Source organism: Salmo salar, chromosome ssa07, assembly GCF_905237065.1.
Source record: "Salmo salar chromosome ssa07, Ssal_v3.1, whole genome shotgun sequence".
NCBI classification, from domain to species: domain Eukaryota; kingdom Metazoa; phylum Chordata; class Actinopteri; order Salmoniformes; family Salmonidae; genus Salmo; species Salmo salar.
This window is the reverse complement of record NC_059448.1, coordinates 65295599-65318531: the sequence shown is the minus strand read 5'-3', so window position 1 is coordinate 65318531 and position 22933 is coordinate 65295599. Positions and strand designations below refer to the sequence as shown.

Below are 22933 nucleotides of genomic sequence, written 5' to 3'. Positions count from 1 at the left end.
GATGTTAAAACCACCTTACTAGCCAAGTTTAACAATCATCATAGTCCAATCATCCAGGATCTTTCAACATGAACAATCTGTTCCTGTCCTTCAGCTAAGACAGACTGCCAGTCACTAGCCACATAGTGTACCACTCTGTATCAGGACACTGTAGTCCACTGAGTCTCAGTATCTCACCTTTAACCCCTCACCCCCAGCCTTTGACCCTTAACCCCTGACCCCTAACCATGTATGGCAGCGCCCGCTCCGTTGCCAAGATGGATGACAACAACAGCAGCAGTCAGAGTCCCGGTCGCTCCCCCTGCCTGCCCCGCTCCCCGCGCCTCGGCCACCGTCGCACCAACAGTACAGGAGGCCCCGGGGGAAAGACCCTCTCCATGGAGAACATCCAGTCTCTGAACGCAGCCTATGCCACCTCCGGACCCATGTACCTCAGTGACAACGAGGTCATCTCTCAACAGGTGATCTAGTTATAGAATATGACGTGTCGTTTAGAGGTTTTTATCCAAAATGACTGTCATCTCCTTCTATTCTTTTAAATCAGGAGTCTTAAACCTTTTCTTGCCGAGGAACCCCCTCCCAGGCAAACTGGCGACCCAGGGACCCTCATCATACGTTAGCAAAACAATATTCTGTATATCATTATCATCCCCAGGTGAATGATAGTGGCAAGGACAAGTAATCAACATTTTAAAATGTATAGTTTTGGTAGATGGTTTTTCATTATTTTGACCTCCCCACATGATAATTGGAAGAGGAAGTGTAACTCTAATATAGCCTATTAGCTAGGAAGGTGACTCCAAACACATTTTCAAAAAGAGCAGCTGTTTAGCTGGTTAAACAAAGGTTAGCCATGTGTTGGCAAAAATGAATGTCCAAGTGAAGAAAACTGACCAGAAGCCAGTGGCACTGCCACACTGGTCGCCTGTCTGTGGCTGCTGTTTCATAGACTATGTCAGACACTGCAGTGAGTGGAATTGGCTCCAATGACTGTAATTTGCTCAATATTAGGAGTTGAAAAATAAAGTTTACATCTTTAGAAAGAAGATATTCTCCTTTTTTCTACTGTAGTTATGTAATTGACATTTTGTTTATTCTGTTGTTACTAGCGATATTCATGAAAACATTTAAAGAATGCAAAATATAAATCCACTTTAAAATAAATTGCAGACCCTCTGCAGTACCTGTAGGCATCCACGGACGCCCGGTTGAATACACCTGTTTTAAATGACACTATGACTAGCACCTCGCTTTTACCAAAGATACTTCCTGTATGGCTAGCGCCTCACCTTTACCAAAGAAACTTCCTGTATGGCTAGCACCTCGCTTTTACCAAAGACACTTCCTGTATGGCTAGCACCTCGCTTTTACCAAAGATACTTCCTGTATGGCTAGCACCTCGCTTTTACCAAAGATACTTCCTGTATGGCTAGCACCTCGCTTTTACCAAAGATACTTCCTGTATGGCTAGCACCTCGCTTTTACCAAAGATACTTCCTGTATGGCTAGCACGTCGCTTTTACCAAAGATACTTCCTGTATGGCTAGCACGTCGCTTTTACCAAAGATACTTCCTGTATGGCTAGCACCTCGCTTTTACCAAAGATACTTCCTGTATGGCTAGCACCTCGCTTTTACCAAAGATACTTCCTGTATGGCTAGCGCCTCACCTTTACCAAAGACACTTCCTGTATGGCTAGCACCTCGCTTTTACCAAAGATACTTCCTTTATGGCTAGCACCTCGCTTTTACCAAAGATACTTCCTGTATGGCTAGCACCTCGCTTTTACCAAAGATACTTCCTGTATGGCTAGCACGTTGCTTTTACCAAAGATACTTCCTGTATGGCTAGCACGTCGCTTTTACCAAAGATACTTCCTGTATGGCTAGCACCTCGCTTTTACCAAATATACCTCCTGTATGGCTAGCACGTTGCTTTTACCAAAGATACTTCCTGTATGGCTAGCACCTCGCTTTTACCAAATATACCTCCTGTATGGCTAGCACGTCGCTTTTACCAAAGATACTTCCTGTATGGCTAACACATTGCTTTTACCAAAGACACTTCCTGTATGACTAGCACCTTGCTTTTACCAAAGATACTTCCTGTATGACTAGCACATTGCTTTTACCAAAGACACTTCCTGTATGGCTAGCACATTGCTTTTACCAAAGACATTTCCTGTATGGCTAGCACATTGCTTTTACCAAAGACATTTCCTGTATGGCTAGCACATTGCTTTTACCAAAGACATTTCCTGTATGGCTAGCACATTGCTTTTACCAAAGACACTTCCGGGATGACTAGCACATTGCTTTTACCAAAGACACTTCCTGTATGACTAGCACATTGTTTTTACCAAAGACACTTAGCTACTGTATGGATGTGAATTATTTAAATGGTTTGTATTCCTGTATGTGAATTCTGTTGTTTGTATACTTGAATATGCTGATCTTAACAAAATTGATTTATGTGGACAATAAAGTAAATCTAATCTAATCCGATCTATTCTAGACCCAGGCCTATCCCAACCCCAACCACGACCCTAGCCTGCCCAAGAGCACCATGACCCTGGGTCGCTCCGGAGCAAAGCTCCCATACGGCATCCGGACAACCGCCATGGGCTCCAACCCCAACATCAGCCAGGGAGGTGGAGGCTCATCCATGCCCAGTGACAGCATCGCGTTTGGGTGTGACCACGTGTCCTCGTCCCAGTCCAGCCTCCAGCAGGCGTCCACGGTGCCTCACTCCTTACGCCAAACCAGAGACAACACCATCATGGACCTCCAGACCCAGCTGAAGGAGGTGCTGAGGGAGAACGAGCTCCTCCGGGGGGAGCTGGATGTGAAGGAGAGCAAGCTGAGCTCTTCCATGAACTCTATCAAGACCTTCTGGAGCCCGGAGCTGAAGAAGGAGAGAGCCCTGAGGAAGGACGAGGTGTCCAAGATCTCCGTCTGGAAGGAGCAGTACAGAGTGGTGCAGGACGAGACTCAGGTAAGATCCTGGAGTCACTGGCAGTACATGTAGTTAGACTGGAAGGAGCAGTACAGAGTGGTGCAGGACGAGACTCAGGTAAGATCCTGGAGTCACTGGCAGTACATGTAGTTAGACTGGAAGGAGCAGTACATGTAGTTAGACTGGAAGGATCAGTACATGTAGTTAGACTGGAAGGAGCAGTACATGTAGTTAGACTGGAAGGAGCAGTACATGTAGTTAGACTGGAAGGAGCAGTACATGTAGTTAGACTGGAAGGATCAGTACATGTAGTTAGACTGGAAGGATCAGTACATGTAGTTAGACTGGAAGGATCAGTACATGTAGTTAGACTGGAAGGAGCAGTACATGTAGTTAGACTGGAAGGATCAGTACATGTAGTTAGACTGGAAGGATCAGTACATGTAGTTAGACTGGAAGGATCAGTACATGTAGTTAGACTGGAAGGATCAGTACATGTAGTTAGACTGGAAGGAGCAGTACATGTAGTTAGACTGGAAGGAGCAGTACATGTAGTTAGACTGGAAGGATCAGTACATGTAGTTAGACTGGAAGGATCAGTACATGTAGTTAGACTGGAAGGATCAGTACATGTAGTTAGACTGGAAGGAGCAGTACATGTAGTTAGACTGGAAGGATCAGTACATGTAGTTAGACTGGAAGGATCAGTACATGTAGTTAGACTGGAAGGAGCAGTACATGTAGTTAGACTGGAAGGAGTGTGAAGTCATTCAGGTAGGATGCAGAGACTCACATGGAAGTTGGAAGTTGGTCCTAAGGACACAGGTTGGTTCTAACCATTGGGTCAGTTGTTGGTGGTTTTGCAGGGTGTTGTAACCCTGGTCAAAGGTGAAGAGGTCAGAGTGAGTTGTATAAGCTGTTAGTGCTGTTGTTGTCTCTTCCATATTTAGCTCACAGTTAGCCAGAGATCTGCCTTCCGCCTCAGATTTTTCCCCCTCCGGCTGTGTGTGCGTGTGAGTGTGTGACGTCGGTCAGTGAGCAGCTGGTTCGCCTGTCTGCTGAGTTGGATAAATCTGGGGTCTGTCTGGGCAGATTTGAACCCACAAAGCTTGATCACAACCTCTTATTGGGAACACAATTTTGAGATGGTATCCTAATTCTGTAGTGAAGGATGGAGACAGTTTTATCTAATTCTGTTGTGAAGGATGTAGACAGTTTTATCTAATTCTGTTGTGAAGGATGGAGACAGTTTTATCTAATTCTGTAGTGAAGGATGGAGACAGTTTTATCTAATTCTGTTGTGAAGGATGGAGACAGTTTTATCTAATTCTGTAGTGAAGGATGGAGACAGTTTTATCTAATTCTGTTGTGAAGGATGGAGACAGTTTTATCTAATTCTGTAGTGAAGGATGGAGACAGTTTTATCTAATTCTGTAGTGAAGGATGGAGACAGTTTTATCTAATTCTGTAGTGAAGGATGGAGACAGTTTTATCTAATTCTGTAGTGAGGATGGAGACAGTTTTATCTAATTCTGTAGTGAAGGATGGAGACAGTTTTATCTAATTCTGTAGTGAAGGATGGAGACAGTTTTATCTAATTCTGTAGTGAAGGATGGAACCAGTTTTATCTAATTCTGTAGTGAAGGATGGAGACAGTTTTATCTAATTCTGTAGTGAAGGATGGAACCAGTTTTATCTAATTCTGTAGTGAAGGATGGAGACAGTTTTATCTAATTCTGTAGTGAAGGATGGAACCAGTTTTATCTAATTCTGTAGTGAAGGATGGAGACAGTTTTATCTAATTCTGTAGTGAAGGATGGAGACAGTTTTATCTAATTCTGTAGTGAAGGATGGAGACAGTTTTATCTAATTCTGTAGTGAGGATAGACACAGTTTTATCTAATCCTGTCATCTAGCTTAGAAACCAGGTGTGATTTCCAGTCCTACCTGTCCTATATTCCATCTAACCTGTCATCTAGCTCAGAAAACATGAGTGACGTTCAGTCCTACCTTCCCTGTATCCTGTCTAACCTGTTCTAAAACAGAAAGGTTGCTGTGGGCATTTGATCTGATGACAGGTTCGATGGGATACAGGACAGGTAGGACTGGACGTCACACATTTAAAATAAAAATATGTATATATTTTTTTATTTCACCTTTATTTAACCAGGTAGGCCAGCTGAGAACAAGTTCTCATTTACAACTGCGACCTGGCCAAGATAAAGCAAAGCAGTGCGACACAAACAACAACACAGAGCTACACATGGAATAAACAAACGTACAGTACACAATAGAAAGGTCTATATACAGCATGTGCAAATGAGGTAAGATTAGGGAGGTAAGGCAATAAATAGGCCATAGTGGCAAAATAATTACAATTTAGCAATTAAACACTGGAATGGTAGATGTGCAGAAGATAAATGTGCAAGTAGAGATACTGGAGTGCAAAGGAGCAAGATAAATAAACACCTGGTTTCTTCCCTGATGCCAAAAAGCAGACCTTCTTAGAAAGCCTTTAGCTGTATCTGACTGGTTTTCTCCTGTTGTTGTAATGGCTGCTGTTCTGGGGGGAACCATGATGAACCTGGTAACTGGGTTTATTTACAGGCCACCTGTAAGAATAGAGGGGGAAAGGGAGATACCAGGTCAGATGTACAACTGAATGCCTTCTACTGAAATGTGTCTTCCTCATTTAACCCAACCCCTCTGAATCAGAGAGGTGAGGGGGGCTTCCTCATTTAACCCAACCCCTCTGAATCAGAGAGGTGAGGAGGGCTTCCTCATTTAACCCAACCCCTCTGAATCAGAGAGGTGAGGAGGGCTTCCTCATTTAACCCAACCCCTCTGAATCAGAGAGGTGAGGGGGGCTTCCTCATTTAACCCAACCCCTCTGAATCAGAGAGGTGAGGAGGGCTTCCTCATTTAACCCAACCCCTCTGAATCAGAGAGGTGAGGGGGGCTTCCTCATTTAACCCAACCCCTCTGAATCAGAGAGGTGAGGAGGGCTTCCTCATTTAACCCAACCCCTCTGAATCAGAGAGGTGAGGAGGGCTTCCTCATTTAACCCAACCCCTCTGAATCAGAGAGGTGAGGGGGGGCTGCCTTAATCAACATCCAGGTCTTCAGCGCCCGGGGAACAGTGGGTTAACTGCCTTGTTCAGGGGAACAGTGGGTTAACTGCCTTGTTCAGGGGAACAGTGGGTTAACTGCCTTGTTCAGGGGAACAGTGGGTTAACTGCCTTGTTCAGGGGAACAGTGGGTTAACTGCCTTGTTCAGGGGAACAGTGGGTTAACTGCCTTGTTCAGGGGAACAGTGGGTTAACTGCCTTGTTCAGGGGAACAGTGGGTTAACTGCCTTGTTCAGGGGAACAGTGGGTTAACTGCCTTGTTCAGGGGAACAGTGGGTTAACTGCCTTGTTCAGGGGAACAGTGGGTTAACTGCCTTGTTCAGGGGAACAGTGGGTTAACTGCCTTGTTCAGGGGAACAGTGGGTTAACTGCCTTGTTCAGGGGAACAGTGGGTTAACTGCCTTGTTCAGGGGAACAGTGGGTTAACTGCCTTGTTCAGGGGAACAGTGGGTTAACTGCCTTGTTCAGGGGAACAGTGGGTTAACTGCCTTGTTCAGGGGAACAGTGGGTTGTTCAGGGGAACAACCCACTGTTCAGGGGAACAGTGGGTTAACTGCCTTGTTCAGGGGAACAGTGGGTTAACTGCCTTGTTCAGGGGAACAGTGGGTTAACTGCCTTGTTCAGGGGAACAGTGGGTTAACTGCCTTGTTCAGGGGAACAGTGGGTTAACTCCCTTGTTCAGGGGAACAGTGGGTTAACTGCCTTGTTCAGGGGAACAGTGGGTTAACTGCCTTGTTCAGGGGAACAGTGGGTTAACTGCCTTGTTCAGGGGAACACTGGGTTAACTGCCTTGTTCAGGGGAACACTGGGTTAACTGTCTTGTTCAGGGGAACACTGGGTTAACTGTCTTGTTCAGGGGCAGAACGACAGATCAAACAGAAAGCTGTAAAGTTTCATTACATACATGCTGTGATATTGGTGATGATGATGATGATGCCAAATAAGGTGTCTTTCACAACTACACACACATGCATGCACAAACAACACAAACACACACACAAACACTCACGAGCACGCACACACAAACAACACACAGCTGTCAGAACCACACCTCATTGTGAAATCAGTGAAGGAATTGCAGTATAAATCACAGCACGTCCTGGAAGAGCACACAGAAATAGCTGTATTCAGATGGCCTGTCAGCCAGATGGACAGAGTGTATTCAGATGGCCTGTCAGCCAGATGGACAGAGTGTATTCAGATGGCCTGTCAGCCAGATGGACAGAGTGTATTCAGATGGCCTGTCAGCCAGATGGACAGAGTGTATTCAGATGGCCTGTCAGCCAGATGGACAGAGTGTATTCAGATGGCCTGTCAGCCAGATGGACAGAGTGTATTCAGATGGCCTGTCAGCCAGATGGACGGAGTGTATTCAGATGGCCTGTCAGCCAGATGGACAGAGTGTATTCAGATGGCCTGTCAGCCAGATGGACAGAGTGTATTCAGATGGCCTGTCAGCCAGATGGATGTAGTGTATTCAGATGGCCTGTCAGCCAGATGGACAGAGTGTATTCAGATGGCCTGTCAGCCAGATGGATGTAGTGTATTCAGATGGCCTGTCAGCCAGATGGATGTAGTGTATTCAGATGGCCTGTCAGCCAGATGGACAGAGTGTATTCAGATGGCCTGTCAGCCAGATGGACGTAGTGTATTCAGATGGCCTGTCAGCCAGATGGACAGAGTGTATTCAGATGGCCTGTCAGCCAGATGGACAGAGTGTATTCAGATGGCCTGTCAGCCAGATGGATGTAGTGTATTCAGATGGCCTGTCAGCCAGATGGACAGAGTGTATTCAGATGGCCTGTCAGCCAGATGGACAGAGTGTATTCAGATGGCCTGTCAGCCAGATGGATGTAGTGTATTCAGATGGCCTGTCAGCCAGATGGACAGAGTGTATTCAGATGGCCTGTCAGCCAGATGGACAGAGTGTATTCAGATGGCCTGTCAGCCAGATGGACAGAGTGTATTCAGATGGCCTGTCAGCCAGATGGATGTAGTGTATTCAGATGGCCTGTCAGCCAGATGGACAGAGTGTATTCAGATGGCCTGTCAGCCAGATGGACAGAGTGTATTCAGATGGCCTGTCAGCCAGATGGACAGAGTGTATTCAGATGGCCTGTCAGCCAGATGGACAGAGTGTATTCAGATGGCCTGTCAGCCAGATGGACAGAGTGTATTCAGATGGCCTGTCAGCCAGATGGACGTAGTGTATTCAGATGGCCTGTCAGCCAGATGGACAGAGTGTATTCAGATGGCCTGTCAGCCAGATGGATGTAGTGTATTCAGATGGCCTGTCAGCCAGATGGACGGAGTGTATTCAGATGGCCTGTCAGCCAGATGGACAGAGTGTATTCAGATGGCCTGTCAGCCAGATGGACGTAGTGTATTCAGATGGCCTGTCAGCCAGATGGACAGAGTGTATTCAGATGGCCTGTCAGCCAGATGGACGTAGTGTATTCAGATGGCCTGTCAGCCAGATGGACGTAGTGTATTCAGATGGCCTGTCAGCCAGATGGACAGAGTGTATTCAGATGGCCTGTCAGCCAGATGGATGTAGTGTATTCAGATGGCCTGTCAGCCAGATGGACGTAGTGTATTCAGATGGCCTGTCAGCCAGATGGACAGAGTGTATTCAGATGGCCTGTCAGCCAGATGGACGTAGTGTATTCAGATGGCCTGTCAGCCAGATGGACAGAGTGTATTCAGATGGCCTGTCAGCCAGATGGACAGAGTGTATTCAGATGGCCTGTCAGCCAGATGGACAGAGTGTATTCAGATGGCCTTCCAGCCAGATGGACAGAGTGTATTCAGATGGCCTGTCAGCCAGATGGACAGAGTGTATTCAGATGGCCTGTCAGCCAGATGGACGTAGTGTATTCAGATGGCCTGTCAGCCAGATGGACGTAGTGTATTCAGATGGCCTGTCAGCCAGATGGACGTAGTGTATTCAGATGGCCTGTCAGCCAGATGGATGTAGTGTATTCAGATGGCCTGTCAGCCAGATGGACAGAGTGTATTCAGATGGCCTGTCAGCCAGATGGACAGAGTGTATTCAGATGGCCTGTCAGCCAGATGGATGTAGTGTATTCAGATGGCCTGTCAGCCAGATGGATGTAGTGTATTCAGATGGCCTGTCAGCCAGATGGATGTAGTGTATTCAGATGGCCTGTCAGCCAGATGGACAGAGTGTATTCAGATGGCCTGTCAGCCAGATGGATGTAGTGTATTCAGATGGCCTGTCAGCCAGATGGACAGAGTGTATTCAGATGGCCTGTCAGCCAGATGGACAGAGTGTATTCAGATGGCCTGTCAGCCAGATGGATGTAGTGTACTCACATGGCCTGTCAGCCAGATGGATGTAGTGTATTCAGATGGCCTGTCAGCCAGATGGACAGAGTGTATTCAGATGGCCTGTCAGCCAGATGGATGTAGTGTATTCAGATGGCCTGTCAGCCAGATGGACGTAGTGTATTCAGATGGCCTGTCAGCCAGATGGACAGAGTGTATTCAGATGGCCTGTCAGCCAGATGGACAGAGTGTATTCAGATGGCCTGTCAGCCAGATGGACAGAGTGTATTCAGATGGCCTGTCAGCCAGATGGACAGAGTGTATTCAGATGGCCTGTCAGCCAGATGGACAGAGTGTATTCAGATGGCCTGTCAGCCAGATGGACGTAGTGTATTCAGATGGCCTGTCAGCCAGATGGACAGAGTGTATTCAGATGGCCTGTCAGCCAGATGGACAGAGTGTATTCAGATGGCCTGTCAGCCAGATGGACAGAGTGTATTCAGATGGCCTGTCAGCCAGATGGACAGAGTGTATTCAGATGGCCTGTCAGCCAGATGGACAGAGTGTATTCAGATGGCCTGTCAGCCAGATGGACAGAGTGTATTCAGATGGCCTGTCAGCCAGATGGATGTAGTGTATTCAGATGGCCTGTCAGCCAGATGGACAGAGTGTATTCAGATGGCCTGTCAGCCAGATGGACAGAGTGTATTCAGATGGCCTGTCAGCCAGATGGACAGAGTGTATTCAGATGGCCTGTCAGCCAGATGGACAGAGTGTAATGTCCCAGGAGCCTCTCAGTGGGCTGTTACAGTCACCCCACTGTGTCCTAAAAACATCTCAGGAACAGAGTGTGGGCTTCTGGAAGTGTGTGTGTGTGTATGTGTGTATGAGTGTGAGAGACCATCCTCCCTTATCCCAGGAGATGACTCAAGCGCCAGGAACAATTTGAGAGTGACAGAGAGAGAGAAAGACAGAGAGGGGGACAAAGAGAGAGAGACAAAAAGATAGAGAGAAAGACAGAGAGGGGGACAAAGAGAGAAAGAAATAGATAAATCTGTCTCCATCCTTTCACTACCCCACCACTTTTCACAGGGTTTTCACAGACATTTCCTCACATCTTTTATACCCTCCTCTTCACCTCTCCTCCTCTCAGATGGAGTGATAGAACATGTCATGGAATATATGTTATTATTGGAGAGAGAGAGAGAGAGAGAGAGAGAGAGAGAGAGAGAGAGAGAGAGAGAGAGAGAGAGAGAGAGAGAGAGAGAGAGAGAGAGAGAGAGAGAGAGAGAGAGAGAGAGAGAATCCCAGTGCATACCAAGACTCTCACTCCAGACTCAGTTGAGGACCGTTTAACATGGCTGGATCTGGAGTAGTCTCTAGGGGTCATAGAGTGGGCTGTGGATGTGTAGCCAGGTGTGTGTGTATCTCTGTCTGTGTGTGTGTTGTGTGACAGAGTGTGGGCCTGACAGTGTATATTTCTTAGTTGTGTGTGATGCTGGTGACAGTGTAAGGTGTCAGTGGTCTCTGTGTTAGAAGAGCTATAGGACTGCAGTGGCTCACACCCAGACAGCCGACACTATTCATCTCAGGCTATGTCCCAAATGGCACCCTATTCCCTATATAGTGCACTACTTCTGACCATAGCACTATGGGCCCTAGTGCACTTTATAGGGAATAGGGTGCCATTTGGGATGTATTTTTACTTTAATTAATGCTCTGAAGAGAGAGGGCATGAAAAGAGAGAGGAGGAGGAGGAGATAAAGAGAGAGAGAGAAGGAGGGGTAGAGGAGAGTCTCTGTAGGAAATAGGTTCCTGTCTTATAAAAGAAACCAGTAAATCTGGTGTGTAAAGAGAGAGGGATGGAGGGAGGAGAGATAGGGGTGGACGGAGGAGAGATGGGGATGGGAGAGATAGGGGTGGAGGGAGGAGAGTTAGGGATGGAGGGAGGAGAGATAGGGATGGGAGAGGTAGGTGTGGAGGGAGGAGAGATAGGGATGGAGGGAGGAGAGATAGGGATGGAGGGAGGAGAGATAGGGATGGGAGAGATAGGGGTGGAGGGAGGAGAGATAGGGGTGGAGGGAGGAGAGATAGGGGTGGAGGGAGGAGATAGGGATGGAGGGAGGAGCGATAGGGATGGGAGAGATAGGGGTGGAGGGAGGAGAGTTAGGGATGGAGGGAGGAGAGATAGGGATGGGAGAGATAGGGGTGGAGGGAGGAGAGATAGGGATGGAGGGATGAGAGATAGGGATGGAGGGAGGAGAGATAGGGATGGAGGGAGGAGAGATAGGGATGGGAGAGATAGGGGTGGAGGGAGGAGAGATAGGGATGGAGGGAGGAGAGATAGGGATGGAGGGAGGAGAGATAGGGATGGAGGGGAGGAGAGATACGGATGGGAGTGATAGGGGTGGAGGGAGGAGAGATAGGGATGGAGGGAGGAGAGATAGGGATGGGAGTGATAGGGGTGGAGGGAGGAGAGGGGTGGAGGGAGGAGAGATGGGGGTGGAGGGAGGAGAGATGGGGGTGGAGGGAGGAGAGATGGGGGTGGAGGGAGGAGAGATGGGGGTGGAGGGAGGAGAGATGGGGTGGAGGGAGGAGAGATGGGGTGGAGGGAGGAGAGATGGGGATGGATGGAGGAGAGATAGGGATGGGAGAGATAGGGGTGGAGGGAGGAGAGATAGGGGTGGAGGGAGGAGAGATAGGGGTGGAGGGAGGAGAGATAGGGGTGGAGGGAGGAGAGATAGGGATGGAGGGAGGAGAGATAGGGATGGAGGGAGGAGAGATAGGGATGGAGGGAGGAAAGATACGGATGGGAGTGATAGGGGTGGAGGGAGGAGAGATAGGGATGGAGGGAGGAGAGATAGGGATGGGAGTGATAGGGGTGGAGGGAGGAGAGGGGTGGAGGGAGGAGAGATGGGGGTGGAGGGAGGAGAGATGGGGGTGGAGGGAGGAGAGATGGGGGTGGAGGGAGGAGAGATGGGGGTGGAGGGAGGAGAGATGGGGGTGGAGGGAGGAGAGATGGGGTGGAGGGAGGAGAGATAGGGATGGAGGGAGGAGAGATAGGGATGGGAGTGATAGGGGTGGAGGGAGGAGAGATAGGGGTGGAGGGAGGAGAGATAGGGGTGGAGGGAGGAGAGATAGGGGTGGAGGGAGGAGAGATAGGGGTGGAGGGAGGAGAGATAGGGGTGGAGGGAGGAGAGATAGGGATGGAGGGAGGAGAGATAGGGATGGAGGGAGGAGAGATAGGGATGGAGGGAGGAGAGATAGGGATGGGAGTGATAGGGGTGGAGGGAGGAGAGATAGGGGTGGAGGGAGGAGAGATAGAGGTGGAGGGAGGAGAGATGGGGTGGAGGGAGGAGAGATGGGGTGGAGGGAGGAGAGATGGGGATGGAGGGAGGAGAGATAGGGATGGAGGGAGGAGAGATAGGGGTGGAGGGAGGAGAGATAGGAGGTGGAGGGAGGAGAGATAGGAGGTGGAGGGAGGAGAGATAGGAGGTGGAGGGAGGAGTATTGGAGGTGGAGGGAGGAGAGATAGGAGGTGGAGGGAGGAGAGATAGAGACAGACAGGCGAGAGAGAGGAAGGGATTGAGATAGACAGAAAAAATTGGCCCAATAGTTGCATCATTAAAAACACAAACTTTACTTCATTTAACAGACCCAGAAAATGAAAGCAAGCCCCCCTCCTCATCCACCATGCTAGAGTAGCTAACGCTAATCCCAGATGTTGTGTATCTGTTCAGCCAATCAGGTTGAAACTATCAGACCAGGGGTTCCGTTTCTTTTTTGCCTGCTGTGTTAGCAGCATCGCATTAGTGGAAACTGAGACTGTTCTCAGGGCAGAACAGCTTGTAGCTAGATAAGTTTGAGTCGCGTCGTGACAAGCTTTGCTAACTCTAACCCTTTTCCTAACCTTAACCTAATTCTCCTAACCTGTTGCGTAAATTCTCCTAACCTGCTACAAGAAAATGACTTCTGCTAGTCAAAACTGGCAGACCCACCCTGAGAACAGTCTTGGGTTTCCACTAATGCGATACAACACTGCATTAGGTTAGATGTGAAAAAACACAATGCTGCAGCCTGATTGGCTGAACACGATACATACCATCCTGGATTAGCATTTAGCCACTAAATGGTGTTTCATGAGGAAAGCATATTTACCCCCGCCTTCTCGCCATTAAATCAAGTTAAGGAGGAAATCGAAGCCTATGCTGCTTCAATGGAGAATGTTTTAGGTATGAACGGTCCACGAGGGACACGAGCTTATTGCCAGCTGGATATAATGCGTTTGGCCGGTAAAATGAATACGACTCAATACCGCCATCTTCAGGCCTTTGGGCTAACGGTACATAGAACACCCCCTGATGCCCCACACCTCTACAAAGTCCCCCAGATATACAGTTGAAGTTGGAAGTTTACATACACCTTAGCCAAATACATTTGAACTCAGTTTTTCACAATTCCTGACATTTAATCCTAGTAAAAATTCCCTGTCTTAGGTCAGTTAGGATCACCACTTTATTTTAAGAATGTGAAATGTCAGAATAATAGTAGAGAGAATGATTTATTTCAGCTATACCTTGACTTTGTTGTCCTTAAGCCATTTTGCCACAACTTTGGAAGAATGCTTGGGGTCATTGTCCATTTGGAAGACCCATTTGCGACCAAGCTTTAACTTCCTGACTGATGTCTTGAGATGTTGCTTCAATATATCCACATAATTTTCCTCCCTCATGATGCAATCTGTTTTGTGAAGTGCACCAGACCCTCCTGCAGCAAAGCACCCCCACAACATGATGCTGCCACCCCGTGCTTCACGGTTGGGATGGTGTTCTTCGGCTTCCAAGCCTCCCCCTTTTTCCTCCAAACATAACGATGGTCATTATGGCCAAACAGTTCTATTTTTGTTTCATCAGACCTGAGGACATTTCTCCAAAAAGTACGATCTTTGTCCCCATGTGCAGTTGCAAACTGTAGTCTGGCTTTTTTTATGGCGGTTTTGGAGCAGTGGCTTCTTCATTGCTGAGCTGCCTTTCAGGTTATGTCGATATAGGACTCGTTTTACTGTGGATATAGATATTTTTGTACCTGTTTCCTCCAGCATTTTCACAAGTTCCTTTGCTGTTGTTCTGGGATTTATTTGCACTTTTCGCACCAAAGTACGTTCATCTCTAGGAGACAGAACGCGTCTCCTTCCTGAGCGGTATGACGGCAGTGTGGTCCCATGGTGTTTATACTTGTGTACTATTGTTTGTACAGATGAACATGGTACCTTCAGGCGTTTGGAAATTGCTTTCAAGGATGGACCAGATTTGTGGAGGTCTACAATTTTTTTCTGAGGTCTTGGCTGATTTCTTTTGATTTTCCCGTGATGTCAAGCAAAGAGGCACTGAGTTTGAAGGTAGGCCTTGAAATACATCCACAGGTACACCTCCAATTGACTCAAATGATGTCAATTAGCCTATCAGAAGCTTCTAAAGCCATGACATAATTTTCTGGAATTTTCCAAGCTGTTTAAAGGCACTTAGTGTATGTAAACTTCTGACCCACTGGAACTGTGATACAGTGAATTATAAGGGAAATAATCTGTCTGTAAAGAATTGTTGGAAAAAGTACTTGTGTCATGCACAAAGTAGATGTCCTAACCGACTTGCCAAAACTATAGTTTGTTAACAATTTGTGGAGTGGTTTAAAAAACGAGTTTTAATGACTCCAACCTCAGTGTATGTAAACTTCCCACTTCAACTGTACCTGCTCCAGTGTGAGCAGAGGCCACACCAGCTGTAGCAGCACAGCTCTGGTGTCACTACACCCTGCCCCCTGCATCTCATGTTTCCTGGTCTTCCACACTGACATTTTGATTGGCTACACTATACCTAGACCCTCCTCCTGTTGGCTACACTATACCTAGACCCTCCTCCTGGCTACACTATACCTAGACCCTCCTCCTGTTGGCTACACTATACCTAGACCCTCCTCCTGCTGGCTACACTATACCTAGACCCTCCTCCTGTTGGCTACACTATACCTAGACCCTCCTCCTGTTGGCTACACTATACCTAGACCCTCCTCCTGTTGGCTACACTATACCTAGACCCTCCTCCTGGCTACACTATACCTAGACCCTCCTCCTGTTGGCTACACTATACCTAGACCCTCCTCCTGTTGGCTACACTATACCTAGACCCTCCTCCTGGCTACACTATACCTAGACCCTCCTCCTCCTGGCTACACTATACCTAGACCCTCCTCCTGTTGGCTACACTATACCTAGACCCTCCTCCTGTTGGCTACACTATACCTAGACCCTCCTCCTGTTGGCTACACTATACCTAGACCCTCCTCCTGGCTACACTATACCTAGACCCTCCTCCTGGCTACACTATACCTAGACCCTCCTCCTCCTGGCTACACTATACCTAGACCCTCCTCCTGTTGGCTACACTATACCTAGACCCTCCTCCTGTTGGCTACACTATACCTAGACCCTCCTCCTGTTGGCTACACTATACCTAGACCCTCCTCCTGTTGGCTACACTATACCTAGACCCTCCTCCTGTTGGCTACACTATACCTAGACCCTCCTCCTGTTGGCTACACTATACCTAGACCCTCCTCCTGTTGGCTACACTATACCTAGACCCTCCTCCTGTTGGCTACACTATACCTAGACCCTCCTCCTGTTGGCTACACTATACCTAGACCCTCCTCCTGTTGGCTACACTATACCTAGACCCTCCTCCTTTGGCTACACTATACCCTAGACCCTCCTCCTGTTGGCTACACTATACCTAGACCCTCCTCCTGTTGGCTACACTATACCCTAGACCCTCCTCCTGTTGGCTACACTATACCTAGACCCTCCTCCTGTTGGCTACACTATACCTAGACCCTCCTCCTGTTGGCTACACTATACCTAGACCCTCCTCCTGTTGGCTACACTATACCTAGACCCTCCTCCTGTTGGCTACACTATACCTAGACCCTCCTCCTGTTGGCTACACTATACCTAGACCCTCCTCCTGTTGGCTACACTATACCTAGACCCTCCTCCTGGCTACACTATACCTAGACCCTCCTCCTGGCTACACTATACCTAGACCCTCCTCCTGGCTACACTATACCTAGACCCTCCTCCTGTTGGCTACACTATACCTAGACCCTCCTCCTGTTGGCTACACTATACCTAGACCCTCCTCCTGTTGGCTACACTATACCTAGACCCTCCTCCTGTTGGCTACACTATACCTAGACCCTCCTCCTGCTGGCTACACTATACCTAGACCCTCCTCCTGCTGGCTACACTATACCCAGACCCTCCTCCTGTTGGCTACACTATACCTAGACCCTCCTCCTGGCTACACTATACCTAGACCCTCCTCCTGTTGGCTACACTATACCTAGACCCTCCTCCTGTTGGCTACACTATACCTAGACCCTCCTCCTGGCTACACTATACCTAGACCCTCCTCCTGTTGGCTACACTATACCAGACCCTCCTCCTTGGCTACACTATACCTAGACCCTCCTCCTGTTGGCTACACTATACCTAGACCCTCCTCCTTTGGCTACACTATACCTAGACCCTCCTCCTGTTGGCTACACTATACCTAGACCCTCCTCCTGTTGGCTACACTATACCTAGACCCTCCTCCTGTTGGCTACACTATACCAGACCCTCCTCCTGTTGGCTACACTATACCTAGACCCTCCTCCTGTTGGCTACACTATACCCAGACCCTCCTCCTTTGGCTACACTATACCTAGACCCTCCTCCTCTTGGCTACACTATACCTAGACCCTCCTCCTGGCTACACTATACCTAGACCCTCCTCCTGTTGGCTACACTATACCTAGACCCTCCTCCTGTTGGCTACACTATACCTAGACCCTCCTCCTGTTGGCTACACTATACCAGACCCTCCTCCTGGCTACACTATACCTAGACCCTCCTCCTGTTGGCTACACTATACCTAGACCCTCCTCCTGCTGGCTACACTATACCTAGACCCTCCTCCTGTTGGCTACACTCTACCTAGACCCTCCTCCTGTTGGCTACACTATACCTAGACCCTCCTCCTGTTGGCTACACTATACCTAGACCCTCCTCCTCCTGGCTACACTATACCTAGACCCTCCTCCTGTGGCTACACTATACCTAGACCCTCCTCCTGGCTACACTATACCTAGACCCTCCTCCTGTTGGCTACACTATACCTAGACCCTCCTCCTGTTGGCTACACTATACCTAGACCCTCCTCCTGTGGCTACACTATACCTAGACCCTCCTCCTGGCTACACTATACCTAGACCCTCCTCCTGGCTACACTATACCTAGACCCTCCTCCTGTTGGCTACACTATACCTAGACCCTCCTCCTGTTGGCTACACTATACCTAGACCCTCCTCCTGTTGGCTACACTATACCTAGACCCTCCTCCTCTTGGCTACACTATACCTAGACCCTCCTCCTCCTGGCTACACTATACCTAGACCCTCCTCCTCCTGGCTACACTATACCTAGACCCTCCTCCTGTTGGCTACACTATACCTAGACCCTCCTCCTGGCTACACTATACCTAGACCCTCCTCCTGTTGGCTACACTATACCCTAGACCCTCCTCCTGGCTACACTATACCTAGACCCTCCTCCTGTGGCTACACTATACCTAGACCCTCCTCCGTTGGCTACACTATACCTAGACCCTCCTCCTCCTGGCTACACTATACCCAGACCCTCCTCCTGTTGGCTACACTATACCTAGACCCTCCTCCTGTTGGCTACACTATACCTAGACCCTCCTCCTGTTGGCTACACTATACCTAGACCCTCCTCCTGTTGGCTACACTATACCTAGACCCTCCTCCTCCTGGCTACACTATACCTAGACCCTCCTCCTGTTGGCTACACTATACCTAGACCCTCCTCCTGTTGGCTACACTATACCTAGACCCTCCTCCTGTTGGCTACACTATACCTAGACCCTCCTCCTGTTGGCTACACTATACCTAGACCCTCCTCCTGCTGGCTACACTATACCTAGACCCTCCTCCTGGCTACACTATACCTAGACCCTCCTCCTGTTGGCTACACTATACCTAGACCCTCCTCCTGTTGGCTACACTATACCTAGACCCTCCTCCTGTTGGCCACTACCGTACCCAGACCCTCCTCCTCCTGGCTACACTATACCTAGACCCTCCTCCTGTTGGCTACACTATACCTAGACCCTCCTCCTGTTGGCTACACTATACCTAGACCCTCCTCCTGTTGGCTACACTATACCTAGACCCTCCTCCTGTTGGCTACACTATACCTAGACCCTCCTCCTGGCTACACTATACCTAGACCCTCCTCCTGTTGGCTACACTATACCTAGACCCTCCTCCTGTTGGCTACACTATACCTAGACCCTCCTCCTGTTGGCTACACTATACCTAGACCCTCCTCCTTGGCTACACTATACCTAGACCCTCCTCCTGGCTACACTATACCTAGACCCTCCTCCTGTTGGCTACACTATACCTAGACCCTCCTCCGCTGGCTACACTATACCTAGACCCTCCTCCTGTTGGCTACACTATACCTAGACCCTCCTCCTGTTGGCTACACTATACCTAGACCCTCCTCCTGTTGGCTACACTATACCTAGACCCTCCTCCTGTTGGCTACACTATACCTAGACCCTCCTCCTGTTGGCTACACTATACCTAGACCCTCCTCCTGGCTACACTATACCCAGACCCTCCTCCTGGCTACACTATACCTAGACCCTCCTCCTGTTGGCTACACTATACCTAGACCCTCCTCCTGTTGGCTACACTATACCTAGACCCTCCTCCTGTTGGCTACACTATACCTAGACCCTCCTCCTGTTGGCTACACTATACCTAGACCCTCCTCCTGTTGGCTACACTATACCTAGACCCTCCTCCTGTTGGCTACACTATACCTAGACCCTCCTCCTGTTGGCTACACTATACCTAGACCCTCCTCCTGTTGGCTACACTATACCTAGACCCTCCTCCTCCTGGCTACACTATACCTAGACCCTCCTCCTGTTGGCTACACTATACCTAGACCCTCCTCCTGTTGGCTACACTATACCTAGACCCTCCTCCTGTTGGCTACACTATACCTAGACCCTCCTCCTGTTGGCTACACTATACCTAGACCCTCCTCCTGTTGGCTACACTATACCTAGACCCTCCTCCTGTTGGCTACACTATACCTAGACCCTCCTCCTGTTGGCTACACTATACCCTAGACCCTCCTCCTGTTGGCTACACTATACCTAGACCCTCCTCCTGGCTACACTATACCTAGACCCTCCTCCTGTTGGCTACACTATACCTAGACCCTCCTCCTGTTGGCTACACTATACCTAGACCCTCCTCCTGGCTACACTATACCCTAGACCCTCCTCCTGTTGGCTACACTATACCTAGACCCTCCTCCTGTTGGCTACACTATACCTAGACCCTCCTCCTCCTGGCTACACTATACCTAGACCCTCCTCCTGTTGGCTACACTATACCTAGACCCTCCTCCTGTTGGCTACACTATACCTAGACCCTCCTCCTGTTGGCTACACTATACCTAGACCCTCCTCCTTTTGGCTACACTATACCTAGACCCTCCTCCTGGCTACACTATACCTAGACCCTCCTCCTGTTGGCTACACTATACCTAGACCCTCCTCCTGTTGGCTACACTATACCTAGACCCTCCTCCTGTTGGCTACACTATACCTAGACCCTCCTCCTTGGCTACACTATACCCAGACCCTCCTCCTGTCTGGCTACACTATACCTAGACCCTCCTCCTGTTGGCTACACTATACCAGACCCTCCTCCTGTTGGCTACACTATACCTAGACCCTCCTCCGTGGCTACACTATACCCAGACCCTCCTCCTCCTGGCTACACTATACCTAGACCCTCCTCCTGTTGGCTACACTATACCCAGACCCTCCTCCTGGCTACACTATACCTAGACCCTCCTCCTGTTGGCTACACTATACCTAGACCCTCCTCCTGTTGGCTACACTATACCCAGACCCTCCTCCTGTTGGCTACACTATACCTAGACCCTCCTCCTGTTGGCTACACTATACCTAGACCCTCCTCCTGTTGGCTACACTATACCTAGACCCTCCTCCTGTTGGCTACACTATACCTAGACCCTCCTCCTGTTGGCTACACTATACCTAGACCCTCCTCCTGTTGGCTACACTATACCTAGACCCTCCTCCTGTTGGCTACACTATACCCAGACCCTCCTCCTGTTGGCTACACTATACCTAGACCCTCCTCCTGTTGGCTACACTATACCTAGACCCTCCTCCTGTTGGCTACACTATACCTAGACCCTCCTCCTGTTGGCTACACTATACCTAGACCCTCCTCCTGTTGGCTACACTATACCAGACCCTCCTCCTGTTGGCTACACTATACCCTAGACCCTCCTCCTGTTGGCTACACTATACCTAGACCCTCCTCCTGTTGGCTACACTATACCTAGACCCTCCTCCTGGCTACACTATACCTAGACCCTCCTCCGTTGGCTACACTATACCTAGACCCTCCTCCTGCTGGCTACACTATACCTAGACCCTCCTCCTGTTGGCTACACTATACCTAGACCCTCCTCCTGTTGGCTACACTATACCTAGACCCTCCTCCTGTTGGCTACACTATACCTAGACCCTCCTCCTGTTGGCTACACTATACCTAGACCCTCCTCCTGTTGGCTACACTATACCTAGACCCTCCTCCGTTGGCTACACTATACCTAGACCCTCCTCCTGTTGGCTACACTATACCTAGACCCTCCTCCTGTTGGCTACACTATACCTAGACCCTCCTCCTGGCTACACTATACCTAGACCCTCCTCCTGTTGGCTACACTATACCTAGACCCTCCTCCTGTTGGCTACACTATACCTAGACCCTCCTCCTGTTGGCTACACTATACCTAGACCCTCCTCCTGTTGGCTACACTATACCTAGACCCTCCTCCTGTTGGCTACACTATACCTAGACCCTCCTCCTGTTGGCTACACTATACCTAGACCCTCCTCCTGTTGGCTACACTATACCTAGACCCTCCTCCTCCTGGCTACACTATACCTAGACCCTCCTCCTGTTGGCTACACTATACCTAGACCCTCCTCCTGTTGGCTACACTATACCTAGACCCTCCTCCTGTTGGCTACACTATACCTAGACCCTCCTCCTGTTGGCTACACTATACCTAGACCCTCCTCCTGGCTACACTATACCTAGACCCTCCTCCTGTTGGCTACACTATACCTAGACCCTCCTCCTGTTGGCTACACTATACCTAGACCCTCCTCCTGTTGGCTACACTATACCTAGACCCTCCTCCTGTTGGCTACACTATACCTAGACCCTCCTCCTGTTGGCTACACTATACCTAGACCCTCCTCCTGTTGGCTACACTATACCTAGACCCTCCTCCGTTGGCTACACTATACCTAGACCCTCCTCCTGTTGGCTACACTATACCCAGACCCTCCTCCTGGCTACACTATACCCAGACCCTCCTCCTGTTGGCTACACTATACCTAGACCCTCCTCCTGTTGGCTACACTATACCTAGACCCTCCTCCTGGCTACACTATACCTAGACCCTCCTCCTGTTGGCTACACTATACCTAGACCCTCCTCCTGTTGGCTACACTATACCCAGACCCTCCTCCTTGGCTACACTATACCTAGACCCTCCTCCTGTTGGCTACACTATACCTAGACCCTCCTCCTGTTGGCTACACTATACCTAGACCCTCCTCCTGTTGGCTACACTATACCTAGACCCTCCTCCGTGGCTACACTATACCTAGACCCTCCTCCTGTTGGCTACACCATACCTAGACCCTCCTCCTCCTGGCTACACTATACCTAGACCCTCCTCCTGTTGGCTACACTATACCAGACCCTCCTCCGTTGGCTACACTATACCTAGACCCTCCTCCTGTGGCTACACTATACCTAGACCCTCCTCCTGTTGGCTACACTATACCTAGACCCTCCTCCTGTTGGCTACACTATACCTAGACCCTCCTCCTGGCTACACTATACCTAGACCCTCCTCCTGTGGCTACACTATACCTAGACCCTCCTCCTGTTGGCTACACTATACCTAGACCCTCCTCCTGTTGGCTACACTATACCTAGACCCTCCTCCTGTTGGCTACACTATACCTAGACCCTCCTCCTGTTGGCTACACTATACCTAGACCCTCCTCCCGTTGGCTACACTATACCTAGACCCTCCTCCTGTTGGCTACACTATACCTAGACCCTCCTCCTGTTGGCTACACTATACCAGACCCTCCTCCTGTTGGCTACACTATACCTAGACCCTCCTCCTGGCTACACTATACCTAGACCCTCCTCCTGTTGGCTACACTATACCTAGACCCTCCTCCTCCTGGCTACACTATACCTAGACCCTCCTCCTGTTGGCTACACTATACCTAGACCCTCCTCCTGTTGGCTACACTATACCTAGACCCTCCTCCTGTTGGCTACACTATACC

General features: G+C 49.3%; 1 protein-coding gene across 1 annotated transcript in view; it reads left to right on the top strand.

Moving 5' to 3' along the window:
- LOC106576657 (ELKS/Rab6-interacting/CAST family member 1) overlaps nucleotides 1-22933 on the top strand; it is a 634388-nt gene that overhangs the window by 86763 nt on the left and 524692 nt on the right. Inside the window, 2 exon segments of the mRNA XM_045722464.1 lie at nucleotides 1-461; nucleotides 2515-2994. The exon segment at nucleotides 1-461 is cut by the window's left edge and continues 35 nt beyond it. Of these exon segments, the coding sequence (XP_045578420.1) occupies nucleotides 228-461; nucleotides 2515-2994 (714 nt within the window). The 5' untranslated portion in view covers nucleotides 1-227.